Below are 18,025 nucleotides of genomic sequence, written 5' to 3'. Positions count from 1 at the left end.
ATTGCCAATAGGATGCTAGCGACGATGATGTGAACCCGAAACGTCGCCCATCCAGAGATGCTGCCTCACCCACTGAGTTACTCCAGCATTTTGTGTCTACCTTCGATTTAAACCAGCATCGGCAGTTATTTTTTACACAATAAACTGACCTTGATCTTGAAACTGTTTATGTGGGCAGAGGGATCGAGGACTACCCTGCTGTTGGGAACTCTATTCCCCTTGGGAGATTGCAATCGCACAAATGCATTAATGAACCATTAGTTTGTGTGTTACAAAACCTATATGTGTTGTTTCTCTAAACTTAAGTTCAAAACAGCTATATTTAACTTGTTCTGCTGCTAACAAAATGTCACCAGTCTGGTGCCAATTCTTTTTACTTTCCCACTTATTTTTCCACTTATCTTTATATGGTCAGAAAAAATTTGGTCCTCTCATTTGGATCATTTATATAATTGTAAATAGCTGGGGTCCTCGAGGGCATACATCTGAATATAGCTTGTCAACTTAAAAAATAACCAATTTAAACGGCCTGTCCCACTTACGCGATTTATTCGGCGACTTGCCGGCACCCGTCAGTCGCAGCAGGTCGTCGAAAATTTTCGGTATGACTCTTTGGGCAATTACTCACGACCATGTCGTGGGGTAACGCCTGTTTGGTCGTGAGTAGTCGCCCAAAGAGTCGTACCTTTTTCTGTACACCGCTGGATTTTCAACATTTTGAAAATTTTGGCGACCTGCTGCAACTATGTCGCCGAAGAAAAGTGGGACAGGCCCTCAACGGAACCCTTTGTTTTTCAACTGTGAATGAATAATTTATCAATGGGGAATTGTTATTCTCTGTCCCACAAGCCCCATTTTCATGTAGTATCCTCTTGAATCATGGCTTTTAAACTTTCTACTAAACTTCTGAAATTTGTAGAATATACTGCAATTATTATACAGCAGTTAGCAATCCTGGTTGGAAATTAAATTCTCGGCATTTGTGAATCATAGTACTGTGGAATAAATGATGAAATGGATGGGAGATTGCAACCTTCACGTGGTTCCGCCCTGTTTCGACAAATGCAATCAACCCGGTGTGCACAATCAAATAAGATCAATAGAACAAGTTGTCCTACAACTTTGGGCTGTGCACGCCATGCGCAAGAAGAAGAAGTGATGAAATGATGCAATTTTCAATGAGGCAGATCTTCCACTGACTTGAGATTTCTGGTTCCAAAGATTGCTGTTTCTTCTGACTGCTCCAGAGTAGTCCCACACTGGAAAATATCTTTGACATTCACAAATCATCAAAATCACTCACGATCTGTTTATAAAATGCAAATAATGTTCATTTTTATTTAAAATTTGTTATACAGTGAAATCACACTTAAAAAAGGGAAAACATTTAAACTACTTTAGTGGAATTCAATAAAAAGTGTTACTTACTTTTCTCCCAGCTGCCGCTTTTTCCTATTCATTTCAATGGATCTGCTGAACTTTTACCAGACTGCAAAATTAGCAGGCGTATTTCTCAGCCTGACAGCAGTGAAATCTGCAGAGATTCATCTTGTTCCATTGGATTGCATGACCAGTATCCCATGGCTGGCTGGGCACTTTGCTGAGCAGGGTGCTTCATTTCAGCCTTGACTGAAGAACAGTTACAGTTTACAGTTTAGTTTATTCTCACGAGTACCTAGGAACAGTGAAAAGCTTTTGTTCTGTACTATAGAGTCAGCGGAAAGACAGTACATGATTCCAAACAAGCCATTTGCAGTGTACAGGTACATAAGAGAATAACGTTTTGGGCTGCCAGATCCATATAGATCTGCCCTGTTGTACCAGATAAAGCTGGGAATGTACCGGTTCTAAACAATAACACTCATTTTGCTGATGATTCATTTTCAATTGTTGCAGAGAAATCACATGTCTTAAGTATGCCGCAAGATGTTTTCAAAGTTTCCGACCTACCTCCCAAAAATGCTCCATCTGCCAACTTTGTTGCAAATTGAAGTCCCTCCATATGCATTGTGCCTTTCTCAATAAATAGCATAAAGTTTCCAACTGCACCTTCGTTGAAAATCACCTCGCCACGCTGAGCAATGCGAAATTTCAGTTTACCCAGCATGGCTATCATAAAGTTCTTATCACAATCTTTGAAAAAGGGAGCATTTTCCACCAGGCTACTGCAGTTATGATGGATTACTTCCTAGAATGGACAAGAACAGTAACTTTATTATCTGTAAAACAGTTTATTATTTGTTTTCTCTCATTATGTATGTGGTACTGAGAAATCTAGAGTTAAGAAAATGGTATTTTATCTAAAATTGAGTGCCGTTTAATGAAGCATTGATATTGCATCAATGAATTTAAAATACAAGCAGAAGAAATGCAAAATTGGAGAGTTGTTGAACTGGGCACCAGTAAATACCGTGCTATATTTAGACATGCGGGACTGTTTATAGAGGGATATAATTCTGACCTCTGTACAAGCCTTGTTCTTATTTCCCCTCTCTCACCACCGTCCAGGAACCTAAAAAGCCCTTTCAGATAAGGTAAACATTCAAGTGCCCATCTTCAAACCTTGTCAACTGCAGCTGGTGCTCCCTGTTGTGGCCACCTCTACATTGATGAGACCAAGTACAGATTAGATGACCAATTGGCAGAGCATCTCTGCGGTGTTCGCAATGGCCACCTCAAGCTCCCGGTTGCATGTCATTTCAACTCTCCTTCCCATTCCCACAGCAGCCTGACCATCCTCAGCCTTCTCCACTTCCAGGTGGAGGCCAAATGCAAACTGGAGTCAGAGAGTCATGGAGTGATAAGGTGTGGAAACAGACCCTTCAGTCCAACTTGCCCACACAGGCCAACATGTCCCAGCTACACTAGTCCCACCTGCCAGCATTTGGTCCTTATCCTTCCAAACCTATCATATTCATGTACCTTGTCTTAACAGTTTCTTAAATGTTAGGATGTCCCTGCATCAACTACCTCCTCTGGCAGCTTGTTCCATACACCCACCACCCTTTGGGTGAAAAGGTTACCCCTCAGATTCCTATTAAATCTTTTCCCCTTCACCTTAACCCTGTCCTCTGGTCCTCAATTCACCTACTCTGGGCAAGAGACTCTATGCATCTACCCGATCTATTCCTCTCATGATTCTATATACCTCAATAAGATTACCCCTCATCCTCCTGCGCTCCAAGGAATAGAGTCCCAGCCTATTCAACCTATCCCTATAGCTCAGACCCTCTAGCCCTGGCAACATCCTTGTAAATTTTCTCTGTATTTTTTCCAGATCATCCTCAACCCCTCCAGTTCTAGGAGGAACAATATCTCATATTCCACCCTGAGCAGTCTGTAACGCAACGCTATGAACAATCGAATTTTCCAATTTCAACTAATCCTTCCCTAATTCTGTGTTTTCCCCCTTCCCTCCTTCCGTTCCACCTCATGCCCTTCCCATTTTTGTCTACTTTCCCATATCCCTCCTCCAGCCTACAATGAGCCAACCACCAATTAGCCACATAGTTCACCCATCGACTCCCCCCCTCGTCTGGTCCTGATTCCATCTCCTCTAATAGTTCTCATTATTGCCCTCGCGGCTATGGGGCTTCGGCGGTGGTGAAGCCTCGCAAGCAAAGAATTTCACTGTGCCTTGTCACATGTGACAATAAAGTATTCCATTTCATAAAATTAATTTCTGTATTTTGGCATTACTTTTGACATAGAAATGGAAATAATTCTACTGCTGACCCTATTCATTTTTTTCTTGTAAATATATCCGTCAATAATGAAATCATAAAATATGGAAAAATACAATGCCAACGGACAAATACAGAAACTCAAAGATTAAGACTTTTCTTGTACCCTTTGTCTCAGATGTAATTTGCATTATTCCTGCTGAAATAGCAAACTTGGAACAGCATACTGAGGGCAATCGAGCACCTAGAACTTTGCTGACTAATGGCACAAACTGTGCATCTCCCTAATTTGTTACATTCAAAGGCTAAACAATTAAAGAATTTAGGGAAAAGAAAGAAACAACACAAAAAAATGTAAGGTAGTCAAATCAAGTAAAGAATAAATGACGAGATGGAAAGATTAGATTAGGAGAAAAAGATGATTCAGCATTGTGTTAACAGAGCACACGTTATTAAAAGGGCCTTGCACTGTTAATTAATCTCTGACTTCCTTCCGCCTCTTCAGCAGTGATTAGTCTGCAGCAATTGGTCTCTGCCACATATTTAAAAAGATGTGAGGTAAGGAGTAAGATATCATTTGTGAAAATTAAATGGTGGAGTGTCAAGTCCTGAAAATTTGTGACTTGTTCCACATTACATCTTCTGTTGAACTCGCTGGTTGGTTTCCACATTAATAAGAACACGCACTATGAACTCAAGTAGAATTATCCCATAAAGAACCAAGCTCTGTCAAACATATTACATTTTTTACACTTCAGCAATTACCTCTCTAAGTGACTCCGAGAGTTCCCCTAAGATCATTGATTCATCAAACCATTTGCCTTTAAATTGATGGGCGAGCTGATTTAAGACTCTCAACCGAAGATCCTTTGGTATATGATGGTGACGTAAGAATTCCTTATACTCATGGAGCTAAAAACAAATATTGAAAAAGATGAATGTCATGAGCGTCTGAACACAGAACTTGTCACTGTTTCTTAAAAACACATCTAATGAAATATAGTTTTCCACAATGTTACTTCTCCCTTTGGCACCCATTATATAATAATAATAATAATAACTTTATTTATAAAGCACTTTAAACAACTACAGTTGCCACAAAGCGCTGTACATGAGAACTCATGAACAAAAAGCTATTACAAACAATTAAAAACCATTAAAAACCGTAAAACGAAGGACTATAAAAAACACACTAAAAATTAAAAGACATTAAAAGCACTAAAAACAGGAGCAATGCCTCAGCCAGTGTCGAAAGCCAAAGAATAAAAATGTGTTTTTAGGGAGGATTTGAAGATGGACAGTGAGGGTTAGAGAGGGTTTGATTATTATAACACTACAGTGTAGTGCGTGGGTCTCAAAAGGAGGCACGAAGTACAGTGTTTTGAGAGGCACCTTTTATTATGTTCCTCCCGGTTGTAGGGAAGTCCAAACGAGAGGAAGATGGCATCCAAACCCCTGCCTTTAAACCCTCTGGCTAAGGGCCGCCTCCGGACTGAACCACTCCTGTGCCGAGGGGTTCGACACTATGATGGCACGACCCTTGGGAGCCGCCACAGGACCCCCCCCCCCCAGAACCAGAGGCACGAAACGCACCGGCGGGAGCACGACCCGGCCGGCTCGCGTGCGGAAGTCAGCCGATCGTGGGGCTTGCGGAGGCATAGGTGGAGGGACAGGTCGAGGGACCGGCGGCAGGACAGGTGGAGTGACAGGCGGAGGGAGCCGTGAAGGGGGGCGCCCTCGAGGCCGAGGTTGGGCAACCAGCACCGGCTGGTCAATGTCCAGGTGTGCCGGCTTCAAACGGTCAATCGACACTGCTTCCGGCCGGCCCCCCATGTCCAGGACAAAAGTCGACTGCCCGTGTTCCAGCACTCGGAACGGGCCCTCGTACGGCCTCTGGAGTGGCGTCCGGTGGGCATCACGGCGCAGGAAGACGTAAGGGCAGTCCTTGAGGGCTGATGGCACGTGTGGGCGAAATGTCCCATGGCGGGACGTCGGGACGGGTGCGAGCCTGCCAACTTGCTCGTGAAGGCGCTTTAGGGTGGATGAGGGCGTTCCCTGCTGCCCCGGCGCCGACGGCACGAACTCCCCGGGCACCGTGAGTGGCGACCCGTACACGAGCTCCGCCGATGATGAGGCCAAGTCCTCTTTGGGAGCAGTCCGGATGCCCAGCATGACCCACGGCAACTCGTCCATTCAGTCCGGGCCGGAGAGTCGTGCCTTCAGTGCTGCCTTTAGCTGCCGGTGGAACCTCTCCACCAGACCGTTAGCTTGTGGGTGGTAAGCCGTGGTGTGGTGTAGCCGCACCCCCAGCAAGCGAGCCATGGCTGACCACAGCTCGGAGGTGAACTGTGGCCCCCGGTCTGAGGAGATGTGCGCCGGCACCCCAAAGCGAGCAATCCAGTGCGCGGACAACGCACGAGCACACATAACCGTTGATGTATCGGCCAGCGGAATGGCCTCCGGCCACCGCGTGAAGTGGTCCACCATTGTCAGAAGGTGGGTGATGCCCCGGCACGGCGGGAGAGGCCCTACAATGTCTATGTGGAGATGGTCGAATCGCCGGTGAGTTAGACCAAACTCCTGGTGAGGCGCACGGACATGGCGCTGGATTTTTGCCGTCTGGCACGGAATGCAGGTGCGAGCCCAATGGCCAACCTGCTTGCGCAGACCGTGCCACATGAAACGAGCGGCCACTAGTGCCGTTGTCGCCCGGATTGATGGGTGAGCCAGTCCGTGGATCACCTTGAACATCCTCCGGCGCCAGGTGGCAGGGACGATGGGGCGCGGCTGCCCGGACGACACATCGCACAGGATTGTCACTCCCCCAGGACCGAGAGGGACATCCTCAAGGCGGAGGCCGGAGATGGCATTCCGGTAGGCGGGCACCTCATCGTCCGTGAGCTGTGCCTCTGCCAGAGCAGAATAGTCAATTCCGGGCGCCACCTCGAACACGGCGTTGATAGCGGGGCGGGACAATGCGTCGGCCACCTGGTTCTCTTTCCCCTTGATGTAGCGGATGGATGTCGTATACTCCGATATGTAGGCCAATTGCCGCTGCTGTCGTGCGAACCAGGGGTCGGAAACCTTCGCCAGGGCGAAAGTGAGCGGCTTGTGGTCCGTGTAGGCGGTGAACGGGCGGCCCTCCAGGAAGTAGCGAAAATGGCGCACTGCCAGGTACAGAGCGAGGAGCTCGTGATCGAACGCGCTGTATTTTGTCTGCGCACAGTTGAGGTGCCGGCTGAAGAAGGCCAGGGGCCGCCAACCGCCGCCCGTCAGTTGCTCCAGCACAGCACCAACCGCCGACTCCGAGGCGTCCACCGTGAGAGCAGTTGGGGCATCTTCCCGCAGGTGCACCAGCAGTACGGCCCGAGCAAGGGCCTCCTTCGCGCCGTCAAAAGCTGCCCCTGCCTCGTGGGTCCATTCAACGTTCTTGTTCTGCCCACCCGCCAGAAGTTGATACAGAGGCCGCATGATGTGGGCCGCGGATGGCACGAAACGAGGATAAAACGCCACCATGCCGACAAACTCCTGCAGGCCACGCACCGTGCGTGGGCGGGGAAACCGACGGATGGCGTTGACCCTGTCAGGCAGGGGAACCGCGCCTTGCGCAGTCACGCGGTGGCCGAGGAAGTCAGTCTCGGTTACACCAAAATGGCACTTGTCGAGGTTGATGGCCAAACCATGCTCGCTGAGCCGCTGACAGAGCTGCCGAATGTGGGCGCAGTGCTCCTGGTGCGAGCGGCTGGCCACCAGGATGTCGTCCAGATACACAAACACGAAATCCAGGTCGCGACAAACCCCGTCCATTAGGCGCTGAAAGGCCTGCGCAGCTTTCTTGAGGCCGAACGGCATCCGAGTGAACTCGTAAAGTCCGAATGGCGTGATGATCGCCGTCTTGGGTACGTCATCCGGGTGAACCGGGATCTGGTTATAACCCCGTACCAGATCCACTTTTGAAAATATTGTGGCCCCAGCCAAATGGGCGGTGAAGTCCTGGATGTGGGGTACGGGGTATCGATCCGGTGTTGTTGCGGCGTTCAGCCGTCGGTAATCCCCGCAAGGTCGCCAGCCCCCGCTCGACTTAGGGACCATGTGGAGTGGGGACGCCCAAGGGCTGCTCGAAGGGCGGACGATCCCCAAGGTCTCCATTGTGCGGAATTCCCGCCGTGCCAGACGCAGTTTATCCGGCGGCAGTCGGCGTGCTCGTGCATGGAGTGGTGGGCCGGTAGTCAGGATAAAATGCACCACTCCGTGGCTGGGGGTCGATGATCGAAACTGTGGGGTCAGAATGTCTGGGAACTCGGCCAAAATCCGTGCGAAGCGGGAGTCCACGGACGCCAGGGGCCGTCCCACCGGTTGATCCAAACGCAACGTGATCGGCTCCATCGTAGCGGCGTTGACCAAACGCTGACGCCTGACGTCCACCATGAGGGAATGCGCACGGAAGGAAATCGGCCCCGAGCAATGGTTGGGAGACGTCGGCAATGGTGAACTGCCACGATAAATGGCAGGAGCCGAACACGATTGGAACCATGCGCACTCCATATGTGCGGATGGGGCTGCCATTCGCCACGGTGAGGACGGGCCCCCGCTTACCGGAACGAATGTCGGCCAGCGAAGGGGGCAGGACGCTGAGCTCCGCTCCAGTATCCACGAGGAAGCGGGTCCCGGAGCGCCGAACCCAGGCGAAAAGGCGGTGAATTTGGCCGGCCGCCGTGGGGACTATTGGCAGCCGGCCCAGGCGTTTCCCGGGAACGTGCACGGCTGGCGGCATTGTCGTGCTGCAGCACCCCAGCGCTGATGGAAATAGCACCAGCGCCTCGTGTTGGTACTACTTAGAGCTTGCCTGCTCCTGCTGGTGGTGCCTGCAGCTTGCTGGCGCTGGACTGCAGGTGCAGTACCCCTCACTGCCGCTGGGGGCGATCGTGCGGGCCGTCGGGCTGGAGCTGTCACTCCTTCCACAGCTCCCCCGCCCCACCGGAGGAAATCGGGAGCTGCCGGGGTGACGTCATCGGCGCGCCTGACGACGGCCAGCGCGTTGACGTCATCAGGGCGCGCCGGCCTCAGCGCGACCCCGTCTCTGCTGACGGCCAGCGCGCTGACGTCATCGGGGCGCGCCATCCACAGCGCGTCGGCGCGCCTCCTGAGGGCCCTGAGGTCGGCAAAGGAGACGTCTGTGAGCTGCAGACGGATGTAGGCCGGCAGCAGATGCAGGTAGGTATACTCGAACAACAGGCACGGCGTGTGCCCGTCCAGCAGAGCCACCATCTCCTTTAGGAGGGTAGATGGCCGTCGGTCGCCCAGGCCCCCCATATGCAGGATCCTACCAGCACGGTCCATCCTGCTTAGGCCATAAATCTGGAGCAGGAGCTCCTTAAGGCCGAGATACTTATCAGTGTCCGGGGGGGCTGCGAGGAAGTCCGTGACCTCTTCAACCGTGTCCTGGTCGAGGGCCCCCACCAGGTAATAGAAGCGGGTGGCATCGACCGTGATGCCCCGCAGGCTGAACTGGGCCTCCGCCTGCTGGAACCAGATGAGCGGCCGGGTGGTCCAGAAGTTGGGCAGTTTCACGGAGACCGCGTCCAGAGACAGGGCTGGGCCAGCCTGTGAGGAGGTAGGGCTTGCTCTTCTCTCCATCATGACGCCAATGGAGCGTCGGGGTCACCAATGTAGTGCCTGGGTCTCAAAAGGAGGCACGAAGTACAGTGTTTTGAGAGGCACCTTTTATTATGTTCCTCCCGGTTGTAGGGAAGTCCAAACGAGAGGAAGATGGCATCCAAACCCCTGCCTTTAAACCCTCTGGCTAAGGGCCGCCTCCGGACTGAACCACTCCTGTGCCGAGGGGTTCGACACTATGATGGCACGACCCTTGGGAGCCGCCACAACAGCAGCATATATTCCTATTCGTTAGGTAGTGCATTCCAAATTTGTTATCACCTTACATCTTTCAAAATTATATCAATCCTTTTTGATGTGATACATAATGTGTAGAACAATGCAGAACAAATTAATATTGATGTGATTAACAATCACACTTCGGGAGAAACTGCACTGGTTAAGGGCCTGTCCCACCAGCAAGCGATTGCATGCGTCTAGCGCGATCAAACGTGGTGGCTTGAGGCGTACGGCCTCGCGGGGCCGGTCCCACTTCCAACCGCGGAGCCGTGTGTTAAGCGGGGCTGGTCCCAACATCATACTCACCAATCAGCTGGGCAGGTGGCGGGCCGACTGAATTTGGACGTCGCACGGCGTCGGGCGGTTACGTCATCACGCAACGGCACACCAGGTGGTGACGTCATCGCGCAACGCCACGCGCTAGACTACGCCATCAAGACGCTGCGTACGCCCGTCGATGCGCTGCGTACGGCCTCAATGCAGCTGCGGGCCGACAGGCCGTTGCCGCGTGGAATTTTTGGACGGTGTCAGTTTTTCGGAGCCCCGAACGATGTCGGGACCAGCCCCGCACAACTCCATACGGCTCCGGCGATTGAAGTGGGACCGGCCCCGCGAGGCCGTACAGCTCAAGCGACCACGTTAGGTCGCGCTCACCGCATGCAGTCGCATGCTGGTGGGACATGCCCTTTAGGATGAAAGAGGATTTCAAAAGGGCATTCTTAAAGATTTGGGTCAATAAAGGCAGAGACATACCCTGTCATTAAGTATGGAATTCATTCTTATAATATAAGTTATTTAAAATAGACAAATCAACAAAATCAATGATTGGACTTTACCTGATAAACAAACTTAAATATTACTGTTTATACATTACCACACGAATTACAAGAAATTACCTTATTCAGGAATAGGATTAAATTACATTGATTTCCATCACTTTATTTGCTCACCATCAGGTCTAACAGCTACTTACTTACTTACAGGACATAATGTAGGTCGAACATTTGAGATTCCTGACTTAAATACATGTCACCATTCCTCATTGCTGCACCATTTTATTTTAAAAGTCCTCCATCTAATTATGATTATGAGAGCCACCACCAAAAACATGGTCCACAGCACATCTTCAAAGCAACTTGGAATAGACAATATATGTAGCTATTCTAATGTTACCCCACTTTCATAAGCAACAATGTACAACAATGGGTAACCAATCGCTGTTGTATCTTGCCCCCACATCTTTCACCTACTTTGTCCGCTGTGCTTTCCACAGGAGTTGGCAGTTTGCTGGGTAACATGATCAAACAGAGAAGATTTGGCATTCAGATTTTCCAATACACCTCTGGAGGTCCTGGAGAGTAAGATGGATAAGTGGTAGGAGTTCCTCGAGACAACGATCCAACCACATAATGGCGGCAGTGCAGATAAGCTCCAAAGGCATAAACACAAGGCCACATGAAATTAATGATCTTACATGTGTGTCCAATGTCAGGTAAAATATTCTCAAATCCCATCTCCCAGCAAATATACCTCCAGCCTTACAGAGATCTTCAGAAAAATATACTGCCATAACAGACGTCAAACAAAAGTAATCAAAGCAAAAACCTAAAATTCAAATATTCAAAAACTAATCAAAAATTCAAACACTTAAGGGCCTGTCCCACTGTATGAGGTAATTCAAGAGTTCTCCCGAGTTTCCACTGATTCGAACTCGGAGATTTACGGTAATAGCCGTTCGTAGGTACTCGGGGCTCTCGTGGACATTTTTCACAGTGCTGAAAATACTTCACGAGTTACCGCAATTCCCGAGTACCTGCCGTTAGCATTACGAGCCGCTAAGAGACATCTACGAGCTCCGACGTGCCCGCTACGTACTTACCACGAGTTTGATTTTTTTTAACTCGGGAGAGTTCTTGAATTACCTTGTACAGACGGACAGGCCCTTTATCAGGACTTCATGTGTCACATCTGCACTTCATAGCTGGTAAAACTGTCTGAGGTTTGCAACTATGCAGGTAGCCACAGCCTAAAAAAAACATATTACACAACATCAAAACACTTGCCCTCCTGATGAAGAACAATCTGACCTACAACTGATGCCATTGGCAACTAACAGTGGGGGAAGCCCAAGTCATACTGCTCACCTACTGAAGAATAATGTTCAGGAAGAGTAATATTGAGATAGCTGAAGGTAAAAACACACTCAAATCTTCTCCTCATTCCTGCATTTTACTTAACTTCAAAATTTCTTCCAATTTTTAAGCTTCAGAAAGAGTACACATGGAACCATGTTTTGAGTCCCACTTCATTGCAGCCTACTCTTGCGTTTTCTTTCTCCTTTCCGATACTAACACACAAAGGCGAGTGGTAGTTGAGAAGCATGAAAGTAATGGAGAATGCATGCAATCAGTTGATTTAATAGTTTTGGGTCGAGACCCGAAACGTCACCTATTCCTTTTCTCCTGAGACGCTGTCTGACCCACTGAGTTACTCCAGCTTTTTGCATTTATCTTCGATTTAATCTAGCATCTGCAGTTCCTTCCTACAAAGTCCAATTCAGATACTTTCTGTTGCTGAGGACTTGGGGGAAAATGGTATTGGGGCAACCAGAAGGCAGCTGTTGAATATGCACAAAATACACAGTTGGTGCATAGATGATAGACCTGGTGCAAGTGTCAGGAGCATGATGGAGTCCACCTCCGATCTGGCATACAGATTTGTATAGTACCTGATCCATCCTTTTTCCACCTTTACTTTAGCATATTCAGACTGAATAGCAGATACCTCAGCCACTACAACAAAGGCGGAAGCCAGATAAAGTCTAAACAGTTTTGATGAAGTTTGTAGTTCTCTCATTGCAGTTCTGTGTGTCCGTATTCAAAAGGTGATTTCAGGTGGACAGAACAGCAAATTGTTCTCCAACAGATTACAAGGATTGCTGAAGCACATGGATGATGTTATACCGACATTCCACAGTGGAATTACTACTCCTCCGGACCTGGACATCAACAAAGTTTATCCTCTGCTGGAAGCCAGATTGCTGATGTACCGCTCCACCCTCATAGTGGAATCCAGTGTCAGGAGAGCATCAGTTTGAGAAATTGCAATAGAAGTCTGACCCATCACTGCAGCATAGTTTCTTCATAGTTCTGAAATGCAGCTTGGACTTCAGCCATCAATGGGTGCACCATTGTTGAATCTGGAATTATTGGCATGTAATTGACCACCACTTTCAGTCAGGGAAGGATGGAGTCAAGTCAAGTCACATTTATTTATATAGCACATTTAAAAAACAACTCTCGTTGGCCAAAGTGCTTTACATTTGTTATAAGAATAGTATAAGCAGTCCCGGCAAAGCCATGACCAAATTTGCAGTTGTACTTCTCATGTCAGTTTCAATTCACCAAATTTATTTTGAAATGTTTTAACATATTTTTGAAACATCAACAGTACCTTTCCTGTGTACATACGTCTGCTTGAATCAGAGTTGGCAACCATTGCTGTGACCTGAGCTAACAGCAGTGCATACATGATAGACCCAGTTAACATGCTGAGGTTTAGAATCCAGATTTCAGCAAATCCTTAAAAAAAAGCAAAGAAGATTCAGTAATTTACTACATAGTAATCATCAAAATGAATAATGTAGAATAGTACATACAATTAATATTTGATCCCAGTTATGATTGTATAATCATTCACATTAATGACTCATTACAAGATGATTCTAGGAACAACTTTACATCTGTACAGTTTGCATAATATGTACTTTGTGGTCCTTGAAAAACACATCATAGCAAAATTGGCTTGAAAACCTCGATGACCTTAGACTTTAGAGTGACAATGTGGAAACAGGCACGTCGGCCCGAGTCTGTGCCGACCAACGATCACCCCATATACTAGCTCTAACAATTTACAGAAGCAATTAACCTACAAACCTGTGCGTCATTGGAGTATGGGTGGAAACCAGAGCACCCGAAGAAACCTCACATGGTCACAGGGTGAATGTCCACAATTCCATATAAACAGCACCCGTAGTCAGGATCGAACCCAGTTCTCTGGCGCTGCAAAGCAGCAACTCTACCGCTGCGCCGTTGTGCCTTCCAAATGTTACAAAGTACAGGAAAAACGTACGGTTCTTTAAAAGTACTACTGTAGTTTTAAGGGCCTGCCCCACCAGCACGCGACCAAACGTGGTCGCTTGAGGCGTACGCCCGCGTGGGGCCGGTCCCACTTCGATCGCCGGAGGCGTATGGAGTTGTGCGGGGCTGGTCCCGACATCACGCAGGGCTCAAAAATCTTGCACTGTCCGAAACCTTCGCGCGCCAACGGCAGGCGCATTGAGGGCATACGCGTCTCGACGTCGTAAGCAGCGTCTTGATGGCGTACGCCTAGCGCATGCCGTTGCGCGATGATACCACCACCCGGCATGCCGTTGCGTGATGACGTCACCGCCCGACGTCCAAATTCAGTCGGCCCGCCTCCTACCCAGCTGATTGGTGAGTATGACGTAAATTACGTCACGCACGTACTTAGCGCGTACTTACCGCAAATTTAGCGAAAACTCCGCTTCCGTTTGGTCGCGCAAGACGCATGCAATCGCCTGATGATGGGACAGGCCCTTTAACTAGCTAAACCCATACTCCTTTCAATTGCGCAGCAATGAAATGCTTCATATCACTTGTCCATCAGCAAATATCAAACTGATGGAGGAACTCAGAGAATCATTAAACATCTATAGAGAACTAGACTAAGTGGGACCCGTTGGGTCCCAGCATCACACGGGAGGGCTGGTCACCAACGCAATATTCCACCTCTCCACCAATTCCAATACTGCTGGCATCCAACTGTTGCAATGATTTTAAAAGCCAAGCCAAGGCAAACAATTGGGCTGCAGACACACGACAACCAAAATTCATTTTGTGAACCGAAACTTGTTAAAAAAGGCGAGACAAACAATTGGGCTGCAGACACCCGACAACCAAAATTCATTTTGTGAACACAATCTTGTTAAAAAAAGGCGAGGCAAGCAATTGGGCTGCAGACAACCGACAACCAAAATTCATTTTGTGAAGACAAACTTGTTAAAAAAGGCGAGGCAAACAATTGGGCTGCAGACACCCGACAACCAAAATTCATTTTGTGAACACAATCTTGTTAAAAAAGGCGAGGCAAACAATTGGGCTGCAGACACCCGACAACCAAAATTCATTTTGTGAACACAAACTTGTTAAAAAAAGGCGAGGCAAACAATTGGGCTGCAGACACCCGACAACCAAAATTCATTTTGTGAACACAAACTTGTTAAAAAAGGCGAGGCAAACAATTGGGCTGCAGACACCCGACAACTAAAATTCATTTTGTGAACACAAACTTTTTAAAAAGGGCTGCAGCCAATTTACAGCCGCATCGAGGGAACTCACCGTGGAGTAGACGTGCGTTCAGTTTTATTCGCAGCTCAGAGAGCCGTGACCCACTTGCTTCCTGGGACAGGCAGAGACTGAGTGAGGCACGACACTTCCTGGTTTTATAGTCCCTCCCCCTGCCTCCAGCGGGGGCAGCAGAGAGAATGGGGAATTTTGTAAAAACATTAATATCTCTCTCATTTTTCATCGACGGAAAATATCCTCCGCACTCATACGGCGGAGGGGGGCTCTGAGCGAGGTGGCCAAAAATGACGGCCGTAGGTGGCGGCATTCTCTCGGAAATCACAGCACAGTCGGCCAATAGCGGTCAAGATCAGAGATTTAGTAATATAGAAGAAAGGGAACAGTTAAAATTTTGGGTCAAGACCCTGCATCAGAGATATTAGTGGAATTATTCCGATAGATTGCTGAAAACGATATGCTTCGCTGATTCTTTTCCAACACTGTCCTTGGCTTGATTGTATTTATGTATAGTATATCTGATTTGATTGAATAGCATGCAAGACAAAAGTTTTCATTGCACTTCAGTACGGAATTCAATTTTCATACTGTTGGGTTGTAAGCTACCCAAGTGGAATATGAGGTGCTGTTCCTCCAGTTTGCGGGTGGCCTTACTCTGACAAGGGAAGGGCCATAGGACAGAAAGGTCTCCATCCCTTCTTTTTGCTCTTTTCGCCCTGGCCTTTTCTCTACATAGGTAAACATATATATTTCTAACTTTTGTCAGTGCTGATGGAAAATAATCAAACCAAATGATATGTTGTTTCTCCACAGATGCTCTCTGACCTGGTGAGTATTTCCAGCATTTTTTGTTTTTGATTCAGGTTGTCAGCAACTTTAGCTTTTCTGTTTTTCAATCTTTCTTCCTTTCAATATTTTGTATTGAGCTATCCATCAGCTTATCAAAAAAGCTTTGATGCACAGAATTTCACATATTACAAGATAAGACATGATACAAGATACATTTATTTGTCACCACACATTTAGTTGGCACACTGAAATGTGTGGTCACCATTCAGCCCAACAATAAAATAAAGAACACAACACACGATAGAGTCCAACATAAAACATCCCCACACAGCAGAATCAAAAGTTTCCCACTGTGAGGGAAGGCACCAAAGTCAGACATCTTCCTCTAATGTTCCTGATTTTCACCCGTGGTCGGGGCCTCCGGAGCCCTCCGCAGTCGCCGCTACGGGCGGCCCGCCGCTCATGCCCGCTCGCCGGGATGTTGGAACTCCGACATCAGAACGGGAGGCCAACTTCAGCGGCTTTGACCTTCAAATCGGCCGCTTCCCACCGGAGTCCGCGCTCCCGACGTCCCCTGGCGGCCCTTGGCAAAGGGCCCCAGGACTCCGCGATGTCGGTCAGCGCCGCCCGCGCTGGGAGCTCCGCGATGTTGGAGCAGTGGCCCAACGCTCCGGAGCTCCAAACAGGCATCGCCAGCTACGCGGTGAATCCAGCGCCACGCCGCTGCTGCCGAAGCTCTGGTCCGGTCCCCGGTCTCTGGTAAGAAAGGCTGCTTCGATCCAAATGGTAGGCCACGAGGAGGGGGGCGAGGACGCGACTCGGAGAAATAGTCGCATTCTCGCCAGGAAGTGACTGGGAAACGGTTTCCCCCCTACCCTACCCCCTTCCCCCACATAGAAAAACAAAAGAATCCCCAAAACAAACTGTTTAGACAAACTAAAATTTAAAAAAACAGACAGACTGTAGGCAGAAGCTGCCTTCATTGCGGCGCCCCTAGTGGAATTAAGCCGTTCCTCAACATTTCACAGCACTAAAAAAGTATGCTGCTCACTTGCTACCAATCAGCAGTACAGATGCTCAGGAAGTAAAATGGTACACATATCCCAGTTTACATTGACGGTGCCAAAGTAGAGATGGTTGAAAACTTCAATTTCCTGGGTGTCAATATCACCAACAAATTCTCCTGGACCATCCATATTGAAGCAACGACCAAGAAAGCACACTAGCACACATCTACTTCCTTAGAAGGCTTAGAAAGTTTGGCATGTCCCCTACAACTCTCACCAACTTCTACAGATGCACCATAGAACGCATTTGATCAGGTTGCATCACATCTTGGTTTGGGAATAGCTCCATCCAAGACTGCAATAAATTGCAGCGAATTGTGGCGCAGCTCAGATCATCACACAAACCAACCTCCATTCTTTTGATTCCATTTATATCTCACGCTGCCTCGGCGAGGCCAGTAGCATAATCAAGGACGAGTCGCATCCTGGCCACTCCCTCTTCTGCCCTCTCCCATCAGGCAAACTACTATCTACCTCTTTCGTAACTCTCGGACAATCCTTTATCGGACTACTATCTTTACCTTGCACAAAATGTTATTCTTTTTTTATTTCATTTTTTATTTATTTATTTATTTATTTATTAGAAGTAGACATATTATAAAATGTAGTTACATATTATAGTAAAAAAAAAAAACTTTTCATATACATCAGTCATACATTATTAAAATTTTCCATTATCAATTACTTCTGCTTCTAGTATTTTTATTTTTTATAGAAAGCGAGAAAAAGAGAGGGTAGAAAGTTACAAATAAAAAAGAAAGCAAAAAAAAAAAAAAACAAGAAACACAACAGAAAAACAAGGGAGGTGGAATGGGTTACCTGTAATACATCAATGGAGATAGGTTCGTAGGTTATAAAGTATAGAGTATAGTTTTTCATCTGTTCCTGAGTTCAAGTTTCAGCTGGGTCCTCGTGCTGTGCCAATCTATCCCTTCAGATAGTTAATGAATGGAGCCCAAATTTTATGGAAAAGATCTTGTTTGTCCATTAAGACAAGTCTAATTCTTTCTAAGTATAGGGTCTCCGACATTTCCGTAATCCACATTTTAATTGTGGGGGTTGCACAAAATGTTATTCTCTTATCAAGTATCTATATACTATAAATGATTCAATTATAATCATGTATTGTCTTTCTGCTGACTGGATAGCACGCAACAAAAGCTTTTCACTGTACCTCTGTACACGTGACAATAAACCAAACTAAACT

General features: G+C 47.6%; 1 protein-coding gene across 1 annotated transcript in view; it reads right to left on the bottom strand.

Annotated features, from left to right (window-relative positions):
* Positions 1–689: 689 nt before the first annotated feature.
* LOC116975817 (potassium/sodium hyperpolarization-activated cyclic nucleotide-gated channel 1-like) overlaps positions 690–18,025 on the bottom strand; it is a 62,693-nt gene continuing 45,357 nt past the window's right edge. The window contains exons 7-11 of the mRNA XM_033025051.1: positions 13,032–13,159; positions 4,449–4,595; positions 1,951–2,188; positions 1,429–1,629; positions 690–1,306 (exon numbers count right to left, since the gene is read on the bottom strand). Coding sequence (XP_032880942.1) covers positions 1,514–1,629; positions 1,951–2,188; positions 4,449–4,595; positions 13,032–13,159 — 629 coding nt within the window. The 3' untranslated portion in view covers positions 690–1,306; positions 1,429–1,513. The remainder of the gene's footprint in view (positions 1,307–1,428; positions 1,630–1,950; positions 2,189–4,448; positions 4,596–13,031; positions 13,160–18,025) is intronic.

This window comes from Amblyraja radiata, chromosome 8, assembly GCF_010909765.2.
Source record: "Amblyraja radiata isolate CabotCenter1 chromosome 8, sAmbRad1.1.pri, whole genome shotgun sequence".
Lineage (NCBI taxonomy): Eukaryota > Metazoa > Chordata > Chondrichthyes > Rajiformes > Rajidae > Amblyraja > Amblyraja radiata.
This window is presented reverse-complemented; position numbering and strand designations above follow the sequence as displayed.